A 19,620-nucleotide genomic window follows, 5' to 3' on the forward strand; every position below is an offset into this window, starting at 1 on the left:
GGTGGAAAATAAATGGGATTTTAGGAAATGCATTCCTTTTTGCTGTTTATCTGCCTATGATTCATATGAAAAACCTGGAAATTACTGGCTTCTAGTTCATAGAAACTCTTTTGAACACTAATTTCTGGCGAAATTATGTCCAGAGATCGTTTTCTGCTAGTTTTAAGAATTCCAGCAACGAAGGAGACAGGTTATTTGCAACAAGGAACGTAGTTGTGAAAGTTCATATGGCATTCCACAGCCAAAACATTGGAAATCATTTCCACAATTAGGAGAAATATGTGGCATAGCGACAACAATCGTGAAACTGTTTAACATTTGGTATATGTTTCTCAGGCTTCATAACTATACAGGGTGTTACAAAAAGGTGCGGCCAAACTTTCAGGAAACATTTCTCACACACAAAGAAAGAAAATATGTTATGTGGACATGTCGGAAACGTTTACTTTCCATGTTACAGCTCATTTTATTACTTCTCTTCAAATCACATTAATCATGGAATGGTGGAAACACACAGCAACAGAACTTACCAGCATGACTTCAAACACTTTGTTACTGGAAATGTTCAAAATGTCCTCCGTTAGCGAGGATACATGCATCCACCCTCCGTCGCATGGAATCCCTGATGCGCTGACGCAGACCTGGAGAATGGCGTATTGTATCAAAGCCGTCCACAATATGAGCACGAAGAGTCTCTACATTTGGTACCGGGGTTGCGTAGACAAGAGCTTTCAAATGCCCCCGTAAATGAAAGTCAAGAGGGTTGAGGTCAGGAGAGCGTTTAGGCCATGTAATTGGTCCGCCTCTACCAATCCATCGGTCACCAAATCTGTTGTTGAGAAGCGTACGAACACTTCGACTGAAATGTGCAGGAGCTCCATTGTGCATGAACCACATGTTGTGTCGTACTTGTAAAGGCACATGTTCTAGCAACACAGGTGGAGTATCCCGTATGAAATCATGGCAGTGAATCGAGGAAGTACAGTACATACTGACAAAACTAAAATGAGCTCTAACATGGAAATTAAGCGTTTCTGGACACATGTCCACATAACATCTTTTCTTTATTTGTGTGTGAGGAACGTTTCCTGAAAGTTTGGCCGTATCTTTTTGTAACACCCTGTATAGCAACAACAGTACAACTTCATAGGAACAGGTGCAGCGTGTGAAAATCACAAGATGAACTGAAACTTATGTGATGCTTTCCATGTAGTGAAGTATTATGGTCAGAGAGAATGTAATACCGTAGAAATGTTTGAGATGGAAAAACTGATAGACAAACTGGTGAAAGAATCAAGAAACCACAGTGTGATCCAGATTGCAACTCTAGTATGGAAGCGGCTGGCTGTACTGTCATACTATTGGGTTGCAAAATCAGTGCAGAAGACTGAAGCGGTAGTAGAACTTTTTCCACATACCAAAGGCAAGATGGAAATATGCAAATAGCAGCGGAGTGTCATGTGTTGCTGGTAAAATAATTTGTTGGAATGTATGTCATAGAAAAGAGTAAAAGCAACAGAGGAAGGTACTCTGATGTCTAGAATGTTCTGTGATTTACTCAAAGACATTTCTCAAATATTATTGAGAATGACCACACAAGGAAAGGTATGCTATTTCGTAAAACAGTAGTTTGCTCAAAACAGGAAGCACATCAAAACGTTAGGTACAAATGTAGAAAATACAGTAGACAGCTAAATGCTGTGCCATGGCTAGACCCTGATATATATTAAATTAAAAATAGAAGCAAAGTAAAAATATAGTAGTAATTCTGTCAGTGCCAGTACAAAGGTGGGATCAAAAGGAAGAATTATTGCATGGACAATCACACAGACCTCACCAATTTCATATGCTGTAATATCTACTTAGTTCATGAAGTATAAAAATTAAGAATGAAGTGTATATAGTGTAAATGATACAAAATTACAGATAATTGTTCATTTCCAGTGTACAACTACTTCTTGGACACAAATGAAAAGTATCCCTAGAACTAGATTATTCGGTCTTGGAAGTTGTGTACAGAAATGTTATCCGAGTTCATGTGCATGAAATGTAGTGGTAAACAATACATCATTTGATTTTGAAGCTCTACCAGCAATCATGTTTACAGACAGAAATTACTGGATTTCAGATGTGTTACACCAGGGTACACACACACACAAAATAAATAAATAAATCCTGGATTTGTCAGTTAAAAACACACTTTTCCTGGCTGAAGATACACATTTTTCCTGATGAAGATACATGTTCTCTGTGTTATGTAACCGTATACTTTCCCTTGAAATTGTAAAACTTATCTATCCTTTGAATGGCAAAGATTTTATACACCAGTCTAGAACTTCCCGGCACTTTACGAAGTGAAACCCAGCAAAAAAATAAGTGTTTTGGAAAGATCTTTGATGCATAGTAACATGCACACAGCATATTTTTGTATTACAAAAGTATAAATGCCAATTCCACCAAACACAGAACGTTAGTTTCCAAAGCATTGAAATGGAGATTGCAACGTGTTTTTGTCAGCCAATCATAGCTCACATCATGTGGTCTCACCAGCCGATGACTGTAGATATTCTTAGTATAGGTCATGTGATATAGTTGGGCAGTAGCAACGTCACTGTTAAGCAGTGTGAACACACAAGTAGGAAAACTCATGGTTTAAATTAATATACAAAAAGTATAGCAACTTGAAAAGCTAAGCTTTCACATATCAAACACAAATGTGCCAGTAAGATTTTAAATAATGACATAAATGTTTGGTCTTCTGGGCCTGAAATTTTTCTAAGTAGCTGGTCTTCAAAGTGTTTGTTTAAAATGAGAGTAAAAGGTCTGTGATTTAAGAAATTAATTGCTCATTCTCACCTGTAACATAATTCTTCTTCATTCGCTGTATTTTCCTGTGACCAGTCAGAAATAGATTCGTTTGAACAGCTCCCAAAGAGTGCCAGAAAATAAATGTTACTGTACATGCGCAGGTATGATGACATTGGAAGTGTTTGCTCTGTTCATATTCCTTTTGTTGTATTTCTGTCTGGAACTTTGTGTAGTGGGGCATCATGTGATTATGTGCAGCACTGCCACATTTTGTTTGGAGGAGACATACGGAATTATTTTTCTTCAGGCAAGTGTTTTAGTCCTTGGCACAAAATTCATTTCAAAACTAGACTGTACAACGCGAAAGTACCATAATATTTTTGTATGTGGTGACTTTAACACAGATTTTTTTTTAAAATTCGTGGTTTGCAATATTGTTATGTAGACACTTCTAATCAAATTTACATCCAAATAGCACTGCAAAAAGCTAATAAGAAGGAATACAATCTTGCAAAAATAAAAAAGGTATTTCTGTACAGCAGAACTAAGAACAATGAGCTTTTCATGACTTTCTCAAACTATATAAAAATTAATAAGGTTATTTGGGAAGCCAAGAAACTGTATAATATGCAGTTACAGTGATGAAACACTGTGTGCTGACAGCTACAACTTACTAAAGAATGGCGTTCTGTAAGTTTAAGATGTAAACAACACAAATTAAGAAATAATATCAAGCCTAGAGGAGTACGAGATGAGTGTTGAAACATGTCTTGTGATCGAAAAACATGTTTCATGGAAGGCAGATGTGTAAAATTCTGCTAAAGCTTTTGAGTGTGGTTTTTGGGAAGCCAATTTTCTTGGAGTATCTGTAGTATATTATAACTGGTTCTTTATTGTGGCATAGTACCATACGTGCCTGAATATGAAAACATGCACTTCAAATTCAGTGAACAGTTGAAACTAGCCAAAAGTGTGGAATGAAACACTTCATTTCAAGTGAATCTACTGTCTCTGTGGAAAAGATTTATTAATGCATTTGACGTGAGAGCTGTAAAGGAAGCTAGAATAGCAAAATCATTAAACGTGAATGCAGGTCACATGGAACAATGGAACCAACTGCGTAGAAAATTTAAGAATTGCCCACTGAGGCTGCTACAAAGATGTTGAAACCTATTTGGGTTTGTGTGAAAAACAGTTGTCGGCCGTAACAGGTGAACTTGAATGCCAATAATTTTTGTAATGGTATACTTACAAGGAGTTCTCGGACATACAAACATCTTCCTTTGAAAGTTGGTTGCAAAAGAGTTACCTTGCTAGCAGAGAGGAATAGGAAACGATTGAAGATTTAAGATTCTGCAGTGTTAATAAGTTACACCCAAAAGACTAAACATGGAGAATCAATGTGCCAAGAAAGCTCAGTTGCTGTCATCCAGGCATTCTTGGTTTACAAGAAGTAATTAAAAGCATCAGCAACACTTCGAATAGTTACCATACTGGACATTTGCACCTTCACCATACACTACACAATTTGTCTGCCTATGTCTACATTCAAGGGAGGCTGTTCCAACGCTGCCACACAGGGCACAGACATCTACGAGCACATCATCTCGTGTGCAGGCAGATGCAGGTACTAAAGGATACCTGCCAGTTGGCCCTATTGAACATGTCATGCTAATGCACAAGCCCATTGGCCACTCCTGTTTGCAGGTGCTTGACTAGGGCAGTATGACTGCATAGCATCAGTTATTTACCTGCCTCTGCCATAGTACGAAGACTTTTGGTTGCCTTAGTTCAGTCCATTTAAAGAGTAATGTTCAACAATTCTGACTGCTCTGTGCATGAGCAAATTTGGCAGCTTGGCCGTGCCACAAAAATTTCCCAGGAAGCATCTGGCAGTCTGCAGCTGCTGCTTATACGGCTAACAGGGGAGATGAAGCTTCTCATACAAAACTTCAGCTCTGCACATGCGTGTGGGCTGGCTGCTCAAACGAACCTAATTTAAACTGTTGTGACACCAAGTTCATCAAAAGCAGTGTGTTGTTCTTACTATGGTTCACAGTAAACGCTAGTGTATCAGAGCATAAAATAAAGGAAAGGCAACCACTCGCCTATAGATGACTGATGTATAGTGCATAGAAGCACTCCGAAGAATACTATTTACTCTAGGTTTCAAGCTCTTGCTCTTTCTCTAGCAAAAGGACATACAATCACATACACAGTCAGATACACATCTACATTCTTTCACCAGTGGCTGCAGGTGCGAGTGTACTTTTGCTAGAGAAACAGCAAGAGCTCCAAAAGCTAGTGTAAACACTGCATTCTGTTGAGTGTTTCTATGTGGCACAAATTAGTTAGCTGTAGGGGGGTGGTTTTTACGTATCTGCCGTTTTACATGTCATTCCATCTGGGAATTTCCATTATTGTTACACTGTGTATTAGAGTTATATGAGAGGTGGTCACAATATCCCCCTTCTGCTATAAACAGCTTGACATTATGACCAGAATCATCATAAAGGTAGCTGAGACCGGGTTTATTCTTTCTGGAGGTAGTACAGTGACGAGTGTTTCAGTTACGACCACTCGGGGATCAACAGATGAACGGATGAAATAGCCACTGCACACTCCGGAAAATATTCAGCACAGGGAGAGGCTGGCTACATGGTGATTAATCCCCAGATAGCAGCCCGAATAAAAGGAACTTGGTTTGCATGTAGCAGTCAAAGCACCAAGTGTGTTTGGAGCAGTCAGAAAGATGTTGCTCTTTGGCTGAGTGAATGGAAAACTCAGGTATATCAGAATTAAATGATGCTGTCACAGACAAGGTATGGGAGCAGAAATAAGTATTGTACTTCCACATACCTCTTTCCTTTCTTCTGGTCCCTCATACTCCAAATTTTCACTGACATGCCACTGCTTGCCTGTTGTGTGACAATCCTCTAAATCTGGAGTTTATATAACCTTTGCACCGTACTTTGCTTCTTAATCCATGACTGCTGTGGATACTTTAACTGGATGCTCCATGACTCCCTAGGTGCTGATGATGTTCTTAAACACGGCTTCTGGGTTTTCCTTAAATGCTGTTCACGTGTCCCATTCAACCAACTCACTCACTGCTGTGGATTACTTCCGTATATTGGTGAATAAAAAATACAACACACGTCTCTTTGCATGCTATCATTGGGACAAAACCTCATTGTGATATCTTCAGACACTTAAGAAATGTGAAGAAAAGTTTCATATCAGCGCACACTCCGCTGCAGAGTGAAAATCTCATTCTGGAAACATCCCCCAGGCTGTGGCTAAGCCATGTCTCCGCAGTATCCTTTCTTTCAGGAGTGCTAGTTCTGCAAGGTTCACAGGAGAGCTTCTGTAAAGTTTGGAAGGTAGGAGGCGAGATACTGGCAGAAGTAAAGCTGTGAGTACCGGGTGTGAGTCGTGCTTCGGTAGCTCAGATGGTAGAGCACTTGCCCGTGAAAGGCAAAGGTCCCGAGTTCGAGTCTCGGTCGGGCACACAGTTTTAATCTGCCAGGAGGCTTCATCATATCAGGTGCTAGTTCTGCAAGGTTCGCAGGAGAGCTTCTGTAAAGTTTGGAAGGTAGGAGACGAGATACTGGCAGAAGTAAAGCTGTGAGTACCAGGCGTGAGTCGTGCTTCGGTAGCTCAGATGGTAGAGCACTTGCCCGCGAAAGGCAAAGGTCCCGAGTTCGAGTCTCGGTCGGGCGCACAGTTTTAATCTGCCAGGAAGTTTCATATCAGTGCACACTCCGCTGCAGAGTGAAAATCTCATTCTGGAATGTGACAATTGTTATGACCATGTTGACTCCTGATGGGCAGGATGAACAGGACTGTCTTTCGGGTATAACAACTAGTATCTCAAGATGAAATGAGATACTGTTCTGCTCTTAGTTTTAGATAAAATTCTGATATCTTATCTCTATTTCATACAAAGTAATGTACGGGTAAACTCAACCATACACAAAGTCTATGCATTGTGTTTTTACCTCGGCAAACTCTTACTTATTTTGATACAGTACACTAACTTTGATGAATAACGAAAAGAGATTTAGTCCTTCATCAAGCGAAGATATCGGACTGTAAAATGTGCAAGCATCAAATTTTTTTCACTCAATAATTTGCTTAAAATTGGACGATGTTTCTCAGCACAGAATGCAGAAATCTCATCTGTACCAGTCAAAGGAGTTAATGAACGTACATAACAATGAGCCACTGCCCTATACTACTACCAGCCATTTTATACACAGCAAACAGCAGTAAATTGACAGGTGGTACTGACAGATGTCTTTATCAGACATTGATGAAGGGTGTAGTAGCAAAACGTGCCTAAGCTAGTTATAATATTGTGTTTTATTAACTTTCTTGGAGATGCAGTAATTTCTTTTATATACTATCATTGCAGGCCAACTTCCACTGGAGATGCTGACAAGTTTGATTCCAGCATCAATGGCCCCTGCTGCTGCTTCAGGTGTTGGGTATTGTGTGGAACAGCAAGATTCAAGTACCACACAGCCACAGCAACAGTCACAGTCACAGCAGCAGCAGCAACAGCAGCAGACTGCATCATCAAGCACGTTGTCATTGCTGCCAGGATTAGGAGAAGTTAATGTTGAGGAATTATTCCGCAAGCTTGTTGCTACAGGAATTGTACCAGCAGGTCACAGTACCTCAGGAACAGGGGTAGCTGAGGAGAAAAAGACTGCAGATGATCCGGCCACCCAGATCAAACCAGTTGACTTTTCTCAGCCAGAAACACTAAGAGTGTGAGTATACAGCAGAGTTTTTTTATTTGTCTGAGTAAGAAAATGGAAATAGTATCCCAACACTGAGCATTTCATACATACAATGGTCTTAAGCTTCATACTGTGGAGTTTCCATCTTACCTTAATTTGCATGTGCTACAGATGTCATTCATTGGAGACAGTAAGAATTTAGGTATCTCTGCAGGTGCCCCGAGATACATTGCTGCTGAACTGCTGCCTTCTAGCATTAAAACAAAAGTGACAAAGCCTTGGCAAAACACTTTTCTTAACTTACTGATTGGGTCTTCATTTATTATTGTTTTGTATATGTTTCACAGACCAGAGTAATTATAAGATCATCAATCATTTCTGTCAGTGTTTTTATGACAAGTACAGATGTTTCAGTCTTAAAAGTGTTCCTGATAAACATGTTTGTTTGACTTTAGACGGCAACCTGCTCTTGTGGCACAGTTATACTCAGGGATTCAATGCAGCTCTTGTGGTGTGCGTTTCCCACCTGAGCATACAATGAAGTATTCACAGCACTTGGATTGGCACTTCAGACAGAACAGGAGAGAACGTGACAGCACGAGAAAGGCTCAGAGTCGCAAATGGTATTATGATGTCTCAGACTGGATCCAGTTTGAGGAAATTGAAGACCTTGAAGAGAGAGGTAAGGCACAAACATTCAAGTTCTTTTGTTGCTGTCCCTCTGAGCCTTGCAGCCACCAAAGAGGTTATGTGTATTTTATCTTTTTAAGTGTCAAATTTTATATGAGACTTTAAGCTTAAGGAAGTCAATCCATGAAATTAACATTATCAGGTGCACAGAGGCACTAAATAAAATCTTTTTCGAGGACAGAATCCAAAAATTTTAGTTCACTGTTTCCTTAACCCAATTAAATTTTTAGGACTGCCTTTCATTGGATCTTAACTGGTGCCAGTTGCGTTCATAGTTTCTCCTCTGTAATCACTTTACTTACTCTATAATGTAAGGATTGTAGTTGTTTGGTTAGCTCCATTGTGTGTTAATGTTTGTTTTCCTTTCCCTTCTTAGCTCAAAGTTGGTTTGAGACCCAGCAGGCAGGAGCAGCTGGAACATCTGAAGAATCTTCAAATGAAATTCCAAGTGTATCAGCTGAAGGCCAAGAGGATGCCTTATGTGATGTTTGCCATGATCACTTTGAACAGTTCTATAATGAAGAGCGTGAAGAATGGCATCTGCGCATGGCTATTCGTGTAGACGGTCATGTATATCATCCATTGTGTTACGAAGATCTTAAGGTAATAAGCTTACCTTCTCTACACAAACATTTCAGACTTGTAATTACAAAAACTCTAAATATAAAGGTCCCAGATTCAAGTCCTGGTCTGGCACACAGTTTTAAGTCTCAAATTAACACAGCTGCGGAGTGGAAATTTCATTCTTGGTTCATGAACAAAGATGGAATGTGTAGGCTATTTCTGCTCATCTGACATTTAAAACTTCGGTAACCAGTGGGCATTCAGTATTTTCTGATTATTGTCCTACGAAGACAGTCAGTGCAGACTGTATATGTGTTTATAATGTGGATAATGTTTTCCATACAATTGTATTTGTTACTGATAGTTTTTTTTTTACTCTGGTAACCAATATATATAATGTAACAAATGAGACTTGTCACTTGTGGGATAAATTGTATTCAGATTCTGCTTGTTGCAAGACTCAGGAATTCACTGAAGCATGTGCAACAGGTGGTGTTAGGCATTGACAATACTGCCATTACCCTCTCTTCTTCCCGTATGGCCCACCTTTGTGACTATATTTGTAGAGGGAAAATGACTATTAACACGTATGCACACCTCTCACCCACTTACTCACATGTACGCACCTGTCTCCCTACATTGTGATCATTCAACTGCCAGCTCTTTCCTGGCCCATGGTGAGTGTAGTGGGATGAGGTGAGGTTGCAGAGTGGGGAGGAGTGAGGGATGGAGAGAGTCGGGAGGCAGCAAGGGAGTCGGGAGAGGAAGCGTCCAGTGGCTCGTGGGAGAGTGGGGAGCCATCCATGGGCTAGCTAGGGGTGCAGGTAGATGGGCAGGTGGCAGACAGCTGAGCACACGATTTCACAGACTAGGGCGTGAGTAAAGGGAAAGGATTGCTGTGCATGTGTGTACGTGCGTACACACACACTACTGGGTGGGGGGACAGCGAGTTACCTTAGGTTTAGGCCAGGGAGGTTTCAGGAGTGAAGGATGTGCTGTAGGGGTAGCTCCCATCAGCACAGCTGAGAAAAGCTGTTGGTGGTGGGAAGGATCAAGATGGAACAGGGTGTGGAGCAGCCACTGAAATCCCGCATATTGTGATCTGCTGCATGTTGGGCCACTGGGTGGTCCACATAGTTTTTGGCAATAGTTTGATAGTGGCCATTTATTCTGGTTGGTTGTCATACCAATGTAAAACATTGTACAGTGATTGCAGCAGAGCTGGTATATAACATGACAGCTTTCACAGGTGGCCAGGCCTTTGATGGGGTAGGGTAAGCCTGTGATGGGACTGGAGTAGGAGACGCTAGGTGGGTGAATAGAGCAGGTCTTGCATCTGGGTCTTCCACAAGGGTATGATCCCTGTGGGAGGGGATCGAGGTTGGGAGTAGCGAAGAGATGGACTAGGATGTTGTGGAGGTTGGGTGGGGAACACCACTTTGGGAGGGGATGGAAGTATCTTGGGTAGTATGTCCCTCATATTGGGGCATGGTGATAGATAATCAAAACCCTGATGAAGGACATGATTCAGTCGTTCCAGTCCTGTGCGATATTAGGTGACAAGGGGGCTCTTCTTTGTCGTTCGTTCTTGCGATGGATATGAGGATCAGATGTGTGTGCGGATATGGCATGGGAGATATTGACTGTCGCCAAAGGTCTTTGTAAGCCCTTCAGCATACTGGGCGAGGGAGTTCTCGTTGCTGCAGATGATATGTCTGCCGTGGATGGCCTGGCTTTATGGGAGAGTTTTTTGATGTGAAGAGGTGGTGCTGTCAAAGTGCAGGTACTGTTGGTGATTGGTGGGTTTGATGTGGACCGAGGTGTGGATGGATTCTGGTTGGTTGTCATACCAATGTAAAACATTGTACAGTGATTGCAGCAGAGCTGGTATATAACATGATAGCTTTCACAGGTGGCCAAGCCTTTGATGGGGTAGGGTAAGCCTGTGTAGGAGGCTAGGAAGGTGGCATGATGGGTGGAGGAGGACCAGTTGAAGTGGATGGAAGAGAACATGTTCAGATTGTGGAGGAATGAGGATAAGGCATCCTGGCATTGGGCCAGATCATAAAGATGTCATAAATAAACCTGAACCAGACTAGAGTGTGGGAAGCTAGGAATGTTTCCTCTAGGTGGCTCATGAAGAGGTTGGCATAGGAGGGTGCCTTGCAGGTGTCCATGGCTGTGCCATGAATTTGTTTACATACCTTCCCTTCAAAGGTGAAGTAGTTACGGGTTAGAATGTACTTCGTTAGATGTATGAGGAATGAAGTGGTGGGTTTTGCAGGGCACTGGGAGAGGTCGTGTTCAATCGTGGCAAGGCCATGGGCGTGAGGTATGTTGGTGTATAAGGAAGCTGCATCTACAGTGACAAGTAGGAACCCAGGAGTAACCAATTGTTGGTCAGTTCATTTTACAGATTGCTGTCACAAGTTACTAAACATTACAGACTATGCTTGCAGTATGACAGATAGGCTACAAATTTATGTGGTTGAACATCATCAATGTACATCTATTTCGAGCTGTTCACAGTGTACCTTTGAATTTGGTATTTCAATAATGAAATTTTAAGTGACAGATCATATCCTTTGCACTTCCTCAACTGCAGTTTCATTGAATATGGCTAAATGCAAAATTTTTGTTTTCATATAGCCAATGCATGATTAGAATAACTGAATTTAAGGTCCCAAAACATTTTTATTATGCTCCATAACATATGATGGAACACATGAGGCAATATTGCCCCTACGGCTTATCTTAGAAGATAGATTAAGGAATGGCAAACCTACATTTCTGGCATTCGAAGACTTACAGAAAGCTTTTGAAAATGTTGACTGGAATACTCTCTTTCAAATTCTGAAGGTGGCAGGAGTCAAATATAGGGAGTGAAACGTTATTTACAATTTGTATAGGAACCAAATGGCAGTTATACGAGTCGAGGGGGCATGAAAGGGAAGCAGTGTTTGGGAAGGGAGTGAGACAGGGTTGTAGGCTATCCCCGATGTTATTCAATCTACATATTGAGCAAGCAGTAAAGGAAACAAAAGAAAAATTTGGAGTAGGAATTAAAATCCATGGAGAAAAAATAAAAACTTTGTGGCTTGCCGATGACATTGTAATTCTGTCAGAGACAGCAAAGGACCTAGAAGAGCAGTTGAACGGAATGGACAGTGTCTTGAAAGTAGGATATAAGACGAACAACAACAAAAGCAAAACAAGGACAATGGCATTATGTCGAATTAAATCAGGTGATACTAAGGGAATTAGGTTAGGAAATGAGAGGTTTTGCTATTTGGGGAGCAAAAAAATAGTTGATGACGGTCGAAGTAGAGAGGATATAAAATGTAGACTAGCAATGGCAAGGAAAGCGTTTCTGAAGAAGAGAAATTTGTTAATATAGAGAGTAGATTTAAGTGTCAGGAAGTCGTTTCTGAAAGTATTTGTATGGAGTGTAGCTATGTATGGAAGTGAAACATGGATGATAAATAGTTTAAACATGAAGAGAACAGAAAAGCTTTCGCAATATGGTGCTACAGAAGAATGCTGAAGATTAGATGGGTAGATCATGAATAGGTATTGAATAGAATTGGGGAGAACAGGAATTTGTGGCACAACTTGACAAGAAGAAGGGATCAGTTGGTAGGACATGTTCTGAGGCGTTGAGGAATCATTAGTTTAGTATTTGAGGGCAGCGTGGAGGGTAAAAATCGTAGGAGGAGACCAAGGGATGAATACAGTAAGCAGATTCAGAAGGATGTGTACTTGGGAGATGATGAAGCTTGCACAGGACAGAATAGCATGGAGAGCTGCATCAAACCACTCTGGACTGAAGTAAACAACAACAACATATGAAAAAATTGGGAATGAAGAATAGTACTCAGTTTTGCATAAACCAAAAGAGATTGAAATCACAATATTTGCCATTAACACCATAAAAGTTTAATTTTAAAAGTTATACAACCCTCAACTGTCTTGCCCCATTCCAGATAAAATTTTAAAATGCTAGAAAATGAAATTTAGCTTCTACTGACACATCTTATTAGATGACTAACAGTCCTATTGTCATGGAGCTTAGTCCTTCCAGTCCTCCAATTTAGACTACAGCAGCACACTAGTAGTGGGGGCCTCAAGAGTAACTCCTGTGAAATTGTTTAGGTCACCATACCAGTGTCTTTGATATAGTCAAGGTGAAAGGTCACGAGGCAGGACCGTTTCTGGCTAGGTGAAAATATTACAGCAGTTGAAAACGAGGAAATTTTACTTGCACAGCTCAGGTCTGTGACCTTATGGTTTCTGAGAAATTGAAGAATTAGTTATTGCAGTCTATACTTGAGAAGGAAAGTCTGTCATTTACCATGTATACTGATTCAAGTGACACTTCTTTCAATATTTTCACTCTTTGGCAAGAGTATGTAACTGTCAAATATTCTATATAACAGGGGAAAAGTGATCAGTGTAAGTGACTACAAAATGGTTACAACTTTTTCTAAGTTACATTTGTCTTCCACTCAGGCTGTCATTGCATCATTTTATTTCATATTCTTGATTGCTACACAGTTCTATCAGTGTAGTTGTAGCCATTAAGATTGCTGCCCAGTGTTCTTATACATAGAGATTTCAGCAATAATAGCACAACGCTTCAGGTACGTTTTTCATCTTGACCTTCAGCAGAAAAGGTTAATAATGATATTTTGCAAGAAATGCCCATGCATGGGTGATAACTTGGTGTCATGTTGGTACTTTGAAAATCCAGTCACCCCGTTTCATTTCAACTGTAACTCATTTGATGAATTACACTATTGCTGACACACTTGAAAATGGCTACACTGTCCAAACTTTGAAGTAGTGAGGAATATAAAATAAAATAAAACGCAATCCAAGTAACGAACAGCCAGTGTGGCAGATAACTGTACGTTGGAAAATTTGTTTTGGCTGTGGACCATATGGCAACTAAAATTTGTTCCACATTTCTCATAACACATTGAGCTAATGCCAAAAAGATCGATAACCTTGTACAAAACCAGCTGTCAACCCCAAATGTTTTACATAAACTTATCATGCACTTGATATATATCATGTGTCAAAGTAACCTCCCATAGCAGTCTTCATAAATGTAAACAAAGTTTGATTTTCATCATATATTTAACATGAAAGAAGTGTATGCAAACAAATGGGTTTCATCCTGTTCACTTGGTGCTTTCACTGCTTTGGTTATGAATACCATCAAACACACGGTGATGTCATACCACAACAGAAAGAAGTGCCTTTGAGAAACATAGAGATTTCAGCAATAATAGCACAACACTTCACGTACGTTTTTCATCTTGACCTTCAGCAGAAAAGGTTAATAATGATATTTTGGAAGAAATGCCCATGCATGGGAATGCGCACATCTGCCCACTTTCTTATATCACTTGATACAACTTCACTACCACCACCACCACCACCACCACCACCACCACAATTAGAGTTCAACAGCTCCACTTGGTTCGGTACAAGTCCTGCATTATGATTTATGGTTCAATTTTCTTGAAAAATGGAACACAGTAATATAAACCCTTTCACAAGATTTGCATATGAGTAGTCTGATTTCAGAGTCTGATATTTTTCTTGCGATAGCATACATTTGAATTGTTGTCACAATTCTGTCTTGGTTACATGTACAAAACAAGGTGGCTTGCTGCTATCTACTAATGAAGGTTGGCATTGACCGGGAAGGTGTCAGTGCTGGTCAAGGTCCTTCGATTAGCATTGATTCAACCACATTGCCAAGAGTCTTCATAGAGAGTGTGTATGGTGAAGAACAATATGAGAAGTTCTTGGTGGACATGAAAAGCCCACACTTCAACAACCTCCTTTCTATAGCAGTATAATTTGTACAACATGTTGCAACATTTTACGGAGTCACTTTGTTTAGGTGTAGGAGATGTAATTTTATCCATAGTAGCTTTTTCATGTTGGTAACAAGAACAACTGGCCATACATATCTTATGGGATAAGTGACTGTCTCACCAGGAGAAGTAAAATATCGTTGTTGCAGCTTGTGAAAGAAATTTCAAGAGGGACTTCATTTCCAGTGTTTAGGTGAAATTGCTTAGTCTAACTATACCACTACTTAGAGGCAGTGTAGCTAAATGAGTCAAAGGCTTCTGTCCAGTCACTCGTCAACCGGTCGGGGGTTGCAGAAGAAGACAGCAAAGGAAAATCTGAAGAATTACATTTAAGAAAAGGATTATACAAACATAATATCATTTGACTCTTGCACAGGTTCTGCATGGAGGACATAGAAATAGGCATTCATGGCATACAGAAGGAGCTGAAAGAGTTGGAAACAAATAAGTTGCCAGGTCCAAATGGAATTCCAATTCAGTTTTACAGAACCTATTCTGCAGCACATACTCTTAGCTTGCATTTATTGCAAACCTCTTGCCCTAAGCCACAGGCAATGGGAAAAATGTGGCAGTTAAAATCTGTATACAGGAAAGGTAAAAAGATTGGTCCTGCATAATTACAGACCAATATTGTTAACATCGCTTCACTGTGGAATTCTTTAACATGTTCTGAATTAGAGTATAATAAATATCCTTGTGACAAAAAAGCTTCTTTGCACAAATCAGCACAGATTTAAAAAGCATTGCTTATGTGAAACTTGGCTTTGCTCTTTTCTCACAATATCCTATAAACTGTCAATGGAGGGCAACAGGCAGATTCCATATACCTAAATTTCCGGAAAGTGTTGGACAAGAGGCATCACGTAGGTCCGAGCATATGGTTTAGGTTCCCAGATCTGTGACTGACTCAGACTTTTTAAGTAGTAGAACCCAAATACATTGTCCTTGGTGGCGAGTGTTCATCATTGACAACGGTGTCATCAGAAATGTCTCCGGGTAGTGTGATAGGACTCCTCTTTTCTCTATATACATAAATGATTTAATGGACAAAGTGAGCTGCAATTTATGGCTGTTGGTGATGACGCTGTAGTGTATGGGCAGGTTTGATTGTTGAGTAATGACTTAGGCAAAATTTCTAGTTGGTGTGATGAATGTGGGAACTCGCTCTAAATGTAGAAAATGTGTTTTCATGTGGATGAGTAGGAAAAACATTAGTAGGGTACTGCTTGATAGAATCACATCGATTAACGAACACATCAGCTTGGTAGTACTTAAAATTTTGGGCAATTCTCTTGCCTTCTAGCATGAAGGCAACTGGACAATTAATTACTGATACATATAGAGAGATTGTCAAAAATTCAAAATTGCGATTTATACATGACTATCATTTACAGAGTATTATTGAAATGTAGAGAGCAGACAAGGTAATATTAAGAGAGACTCAAAAATATCAGAACCTATTGTCACAAAATGGCTGAGTCAAGGCTGCAGTATGGAACCCATCTTGTTCAATTTATAAATGGAAAAACAGAAAAACAGTTGTGAAGAAATGGGAAGCATTGTTAACGATGTACAGGTATTTTTATTATGTTTTGCTGTGATGATCGTCATAGAAAGCACAAGATGAATGCGATCTTCATTTCATAATACAATTTTTATATCAGGGATGTGACAAATGGGGAATACAGATATGAGTACAACAAAAACTGAGTATTTTGGTAGTGAATAGTGGTACCATATTTGAAGTTAACATCAATGAAGGAGCAGTTATGAGACAGGTTGAAAAATTCAGTGGTAGATATTGATGAAAGTGGATGGGTGGTATGGAAGTAAAATACAGAATACAACAAGGCAGAAATGCAATAGGATGTAAAGAATTTTGTTTGGTGGGACTAGAATATTTAATAATAAGAGTGAGTAGGCTGATGGTTGAATCCTCTGTTATGGATCAGAACTAGGGATTTCAAATGCTGACCTCAAAACAAGACTAATAGCTGTGTAAACTGATTATTTACAGTGCGCCAGAATATCAAGAAATGGGGGAGGGAGAGAGTAATGATGAAGTAAGAGCTAGAATGAGAACAAATGAAACAATGATAGACACAATTGAAAGAAAATCATTAAAGTGATATGGGCATTTTCTTGAGACTTTGGTGGACAAAGAAAATTATCTGATAGGAAACCACCTGGCAAATCATCAGGAATGCAGAGGGGTGCCCTGAATAGGGAGGCTTGCAAATAAGAGGAAGACTGCAAAATGTTGTTATTAATTGATCTGTGTGTTATTTAATCCTTTAGTAGTAGTAGTAGTAGTAGTAGTAGTAGTTGTCGTCGTCGTCGTCTCAATTTCAAATACTTTGCCCCAAGCATCCGGAAATGGCTTTGTTATATGCTTTAAGTGCAAGATTTTAAGAGGTTCCAAAAATTTACAACATATTAAAATTGTGAGACTGAGGTGGTATTGGCTGTTTTTGAGTGTTGTACAGGAACCACATTACATGTTATTACTGTGCAATTGTAAGATAAAATTGTTTTCGTCTACATATGTACTCCACAAGCCACCATACGGCGAGGCAGAGCGTACTTCCAATCCAAATCCAGTTTCTTCATACTTTTGCACATTTGCCTTCAGTATATCAATGTCATGCAGCCACACACACACACACACACACACACACACACACACACACACACAGTTTCACCTCTGTACTTTGTGCCTGGAATTATGGAATTACGATATATGTTAGGGATGTAACTGTGTATGTGTTAGGAGTAAAGTTAGAAATAAAAGGAAAATCAAAAAATTAAGTGTATTTCATGGAGAAAAAATGTTTCATTAGGAGGTGAAAGAACTTTGTTTTATATTAATTATTTTATTTCATCATATAGCAATAACAGTTTCTTTGCACCTCCCCCACCACCTAAGCAATTAAGATTTTGAACAGACATATCACAGGTTAATTCAGTGAAGAAGGAAATTCAGCCTTAGCTAATTTCAAGCAATAACATGCATTTTTTAGTACCATCCAAACAGATTTCAGTTCTGACATACCTTACCATACTAGCAGAGAGAGAAGATCAACTGAAAATGCGGCTGTTTAAAGTCGTGCATTGATAAGACCAACCACTACTCACGCTTTTCTGTTTTACGCGAACAACTACTAAAATGAGAATCACTTTGTTCGCAACATTTAAGGCTAACCTTCACGAGCAACCTCAAGACAGAAAAATTTTAGTTTCAGTGGTAAAAGCAAACTAATTTCTCATCTGAAACTAGCAGGTTACAAGAGCTGCTGCATCACTAAGCCCTGATGGCACTTGGGATTGCAGATTATAGGCGACACAAGCAGATCCCGAATGAAGTGGGGAGGAAAAAAAAAAAAAAAATGAAAATGACTTGGAAAAGTATAAAAACATCTAAACCATTAAAAATGAGTCTTGAGTAGATTTAGAAATATAAAAAACACCGCTGAATTTGATGAGATCCGAGCTTACTACCTTCTGCGTGGAAAGTTTATATGCTAACCACTGCACTGCTACATTACATTGTGGAAGGATGTTTCATTATGACTCTGGGTCACAACAGTTAATTGAAACCTTCAAAAATTTGGTTTCACACAATGTTGTGCGAAGCTTATTTAATGTAAGCTGATCTGTCATAATAAATGTAGCCAGACAGGAATTGGAAGTGAACTATCTGTTGTGGCAGTTTGGCAACAAACAGTGAACAGTGTGGGCATGATGTCAAGTGCTCCAAATTGGGGAGAAAACCAGCTCCAATGAATGGTGCCAATTATAAAGTAATTTTAATTGGACTATAGTAATTGATCATTGTCAAATTCTTTTCATTTCTTACTAATGGTCATCAAGGCTTCACTTTAAATATCTAATAGTTCAGTTTTATGTGTAAATTTTCATCAGTGTGAACTTTGCCATGTTCACTCATTTGTCGGGATAACACAGGCAGGGGCAGGTCAGTTAAGCTACCCACACCTATCAGGTGGTTCTACTAAAGTGTTTTGTGTTTGCAGGAGAGATCTGGCTACCCCCAAATGTGAGCTCTTGGTTGGGGCAGTATGATAATGTAAGTTGCAGCCCATCACTCTGCCTGTCCATGTTTTAGCTACTAGCCTGGAGGTGTTGTTTGTCCACATACAAGCATTCAAGCTGGAACAGTCCTGCTTGACTGAAATAGATAAGTTGCTTTGGTAGTATAAAAGCCAAAAGAGGCCCTAGTTCAAATTCTTTTAGACAGTGTAATAATAGCTTATATGCAAAGCCAACAATTTTTGTTTTAGAGACAGAAGAGATCTCTCAAAGAAAGGTAATCACAGGTCATATTTTCAACTTGTGTGTTTGCTTTAGGATCTTCTTCAATTGTTACAGGCATCAGAGGCAGCAGCAGCTGAAGAAGCATCATCTATTGCAGAGGATGCAGAAAACCAAGAAAGTACAAGTAATTTAGACGAGCAGCCAGTGAAAGAGCCTGACCAAGTAGATGGTGAAGAAAACAAAAAAATGGAGGAAGAAATCTCAGCTGAAAAAACTGAATGCACAGAAGAAGCAAAGACAACTTCTGAAAATGAGCAGCCTGATGAGAAAGAAACAGTTAAAGCAGAAGTAAAAGATGAAGCCAGTGAAAATGACCTGGCAGAAGATGTAAAGAAGTTGAATGTTAAGGAGGAACCCATGGAAAGTACAGAGGCAGAACAGACAGAGGAGACAGCAGAACCCAAGGTGAAGACAGAAAATGATGATACTGAAGGTAATATCAATCTCCATTTAATTATGACTATGCTTTGTTGCTATGAGGCAATCTCTTGCAGATTCTGTATATTGGTATAATGGTTTGTATCCCAAGCATGATCTTGTAAGAAATGTTTATAAATGCTTGTCATTAATAGTTTAAGGAGATTTTGCAG

At 39.6% G+C, this 19,620-nt stretch overlaps 1 protein-coding gene across 3 annotated transcripts in view; it reads left to right on the forward strand.

Moving 5' to 3' along the window:
- The window catches only part of LOC126199339 (pre-mRNA cleavage complex 2 protein Pcf11-like), a 153,044-nt gene that overhangs the window by 131,139 nt on the left and 2,285 nt on the right, over positions 1-19,620 (forward strand). For all 3 annotated transcript variants that reach the window (XM_049936191.1, XM_049936192.1, XM_049936193.1), the window contains 4 exons: positions 7,226-7,586; positions 8,012-8,238; positions 8,623-8,849; positions 19,085-19,463. In XM_049936191.1, the coding sequence (XP_049792148.1) occupies positions 7,226-7,586; positions 8,012-8,238; positions 8,623-8,849; positions 19,085-19,463 (1,194 nt within the window). The remainder of the gene's footprint in view (positions 1-7,225; positions 7,587-8,011; positions 8,239-8,622; positions 8,850-19,084; positions 19,464-19,620) is intronic.

This window comes from Schistocerca nitens, chromosome 8, assembly GCF_023898315.1.
Source record: "Schistocerca nitens isolate TAMUIC-IGC-003100 chromosome 8, iqSchNite1.1, whole genome shotgun sequence".
Classification (NCBI taxonomy): Eukaryota; Metazoa; Arthropoda; class Insecta; order Orthoptera; family Acrididae; genus Schistocerca; species Schistocerca nitens.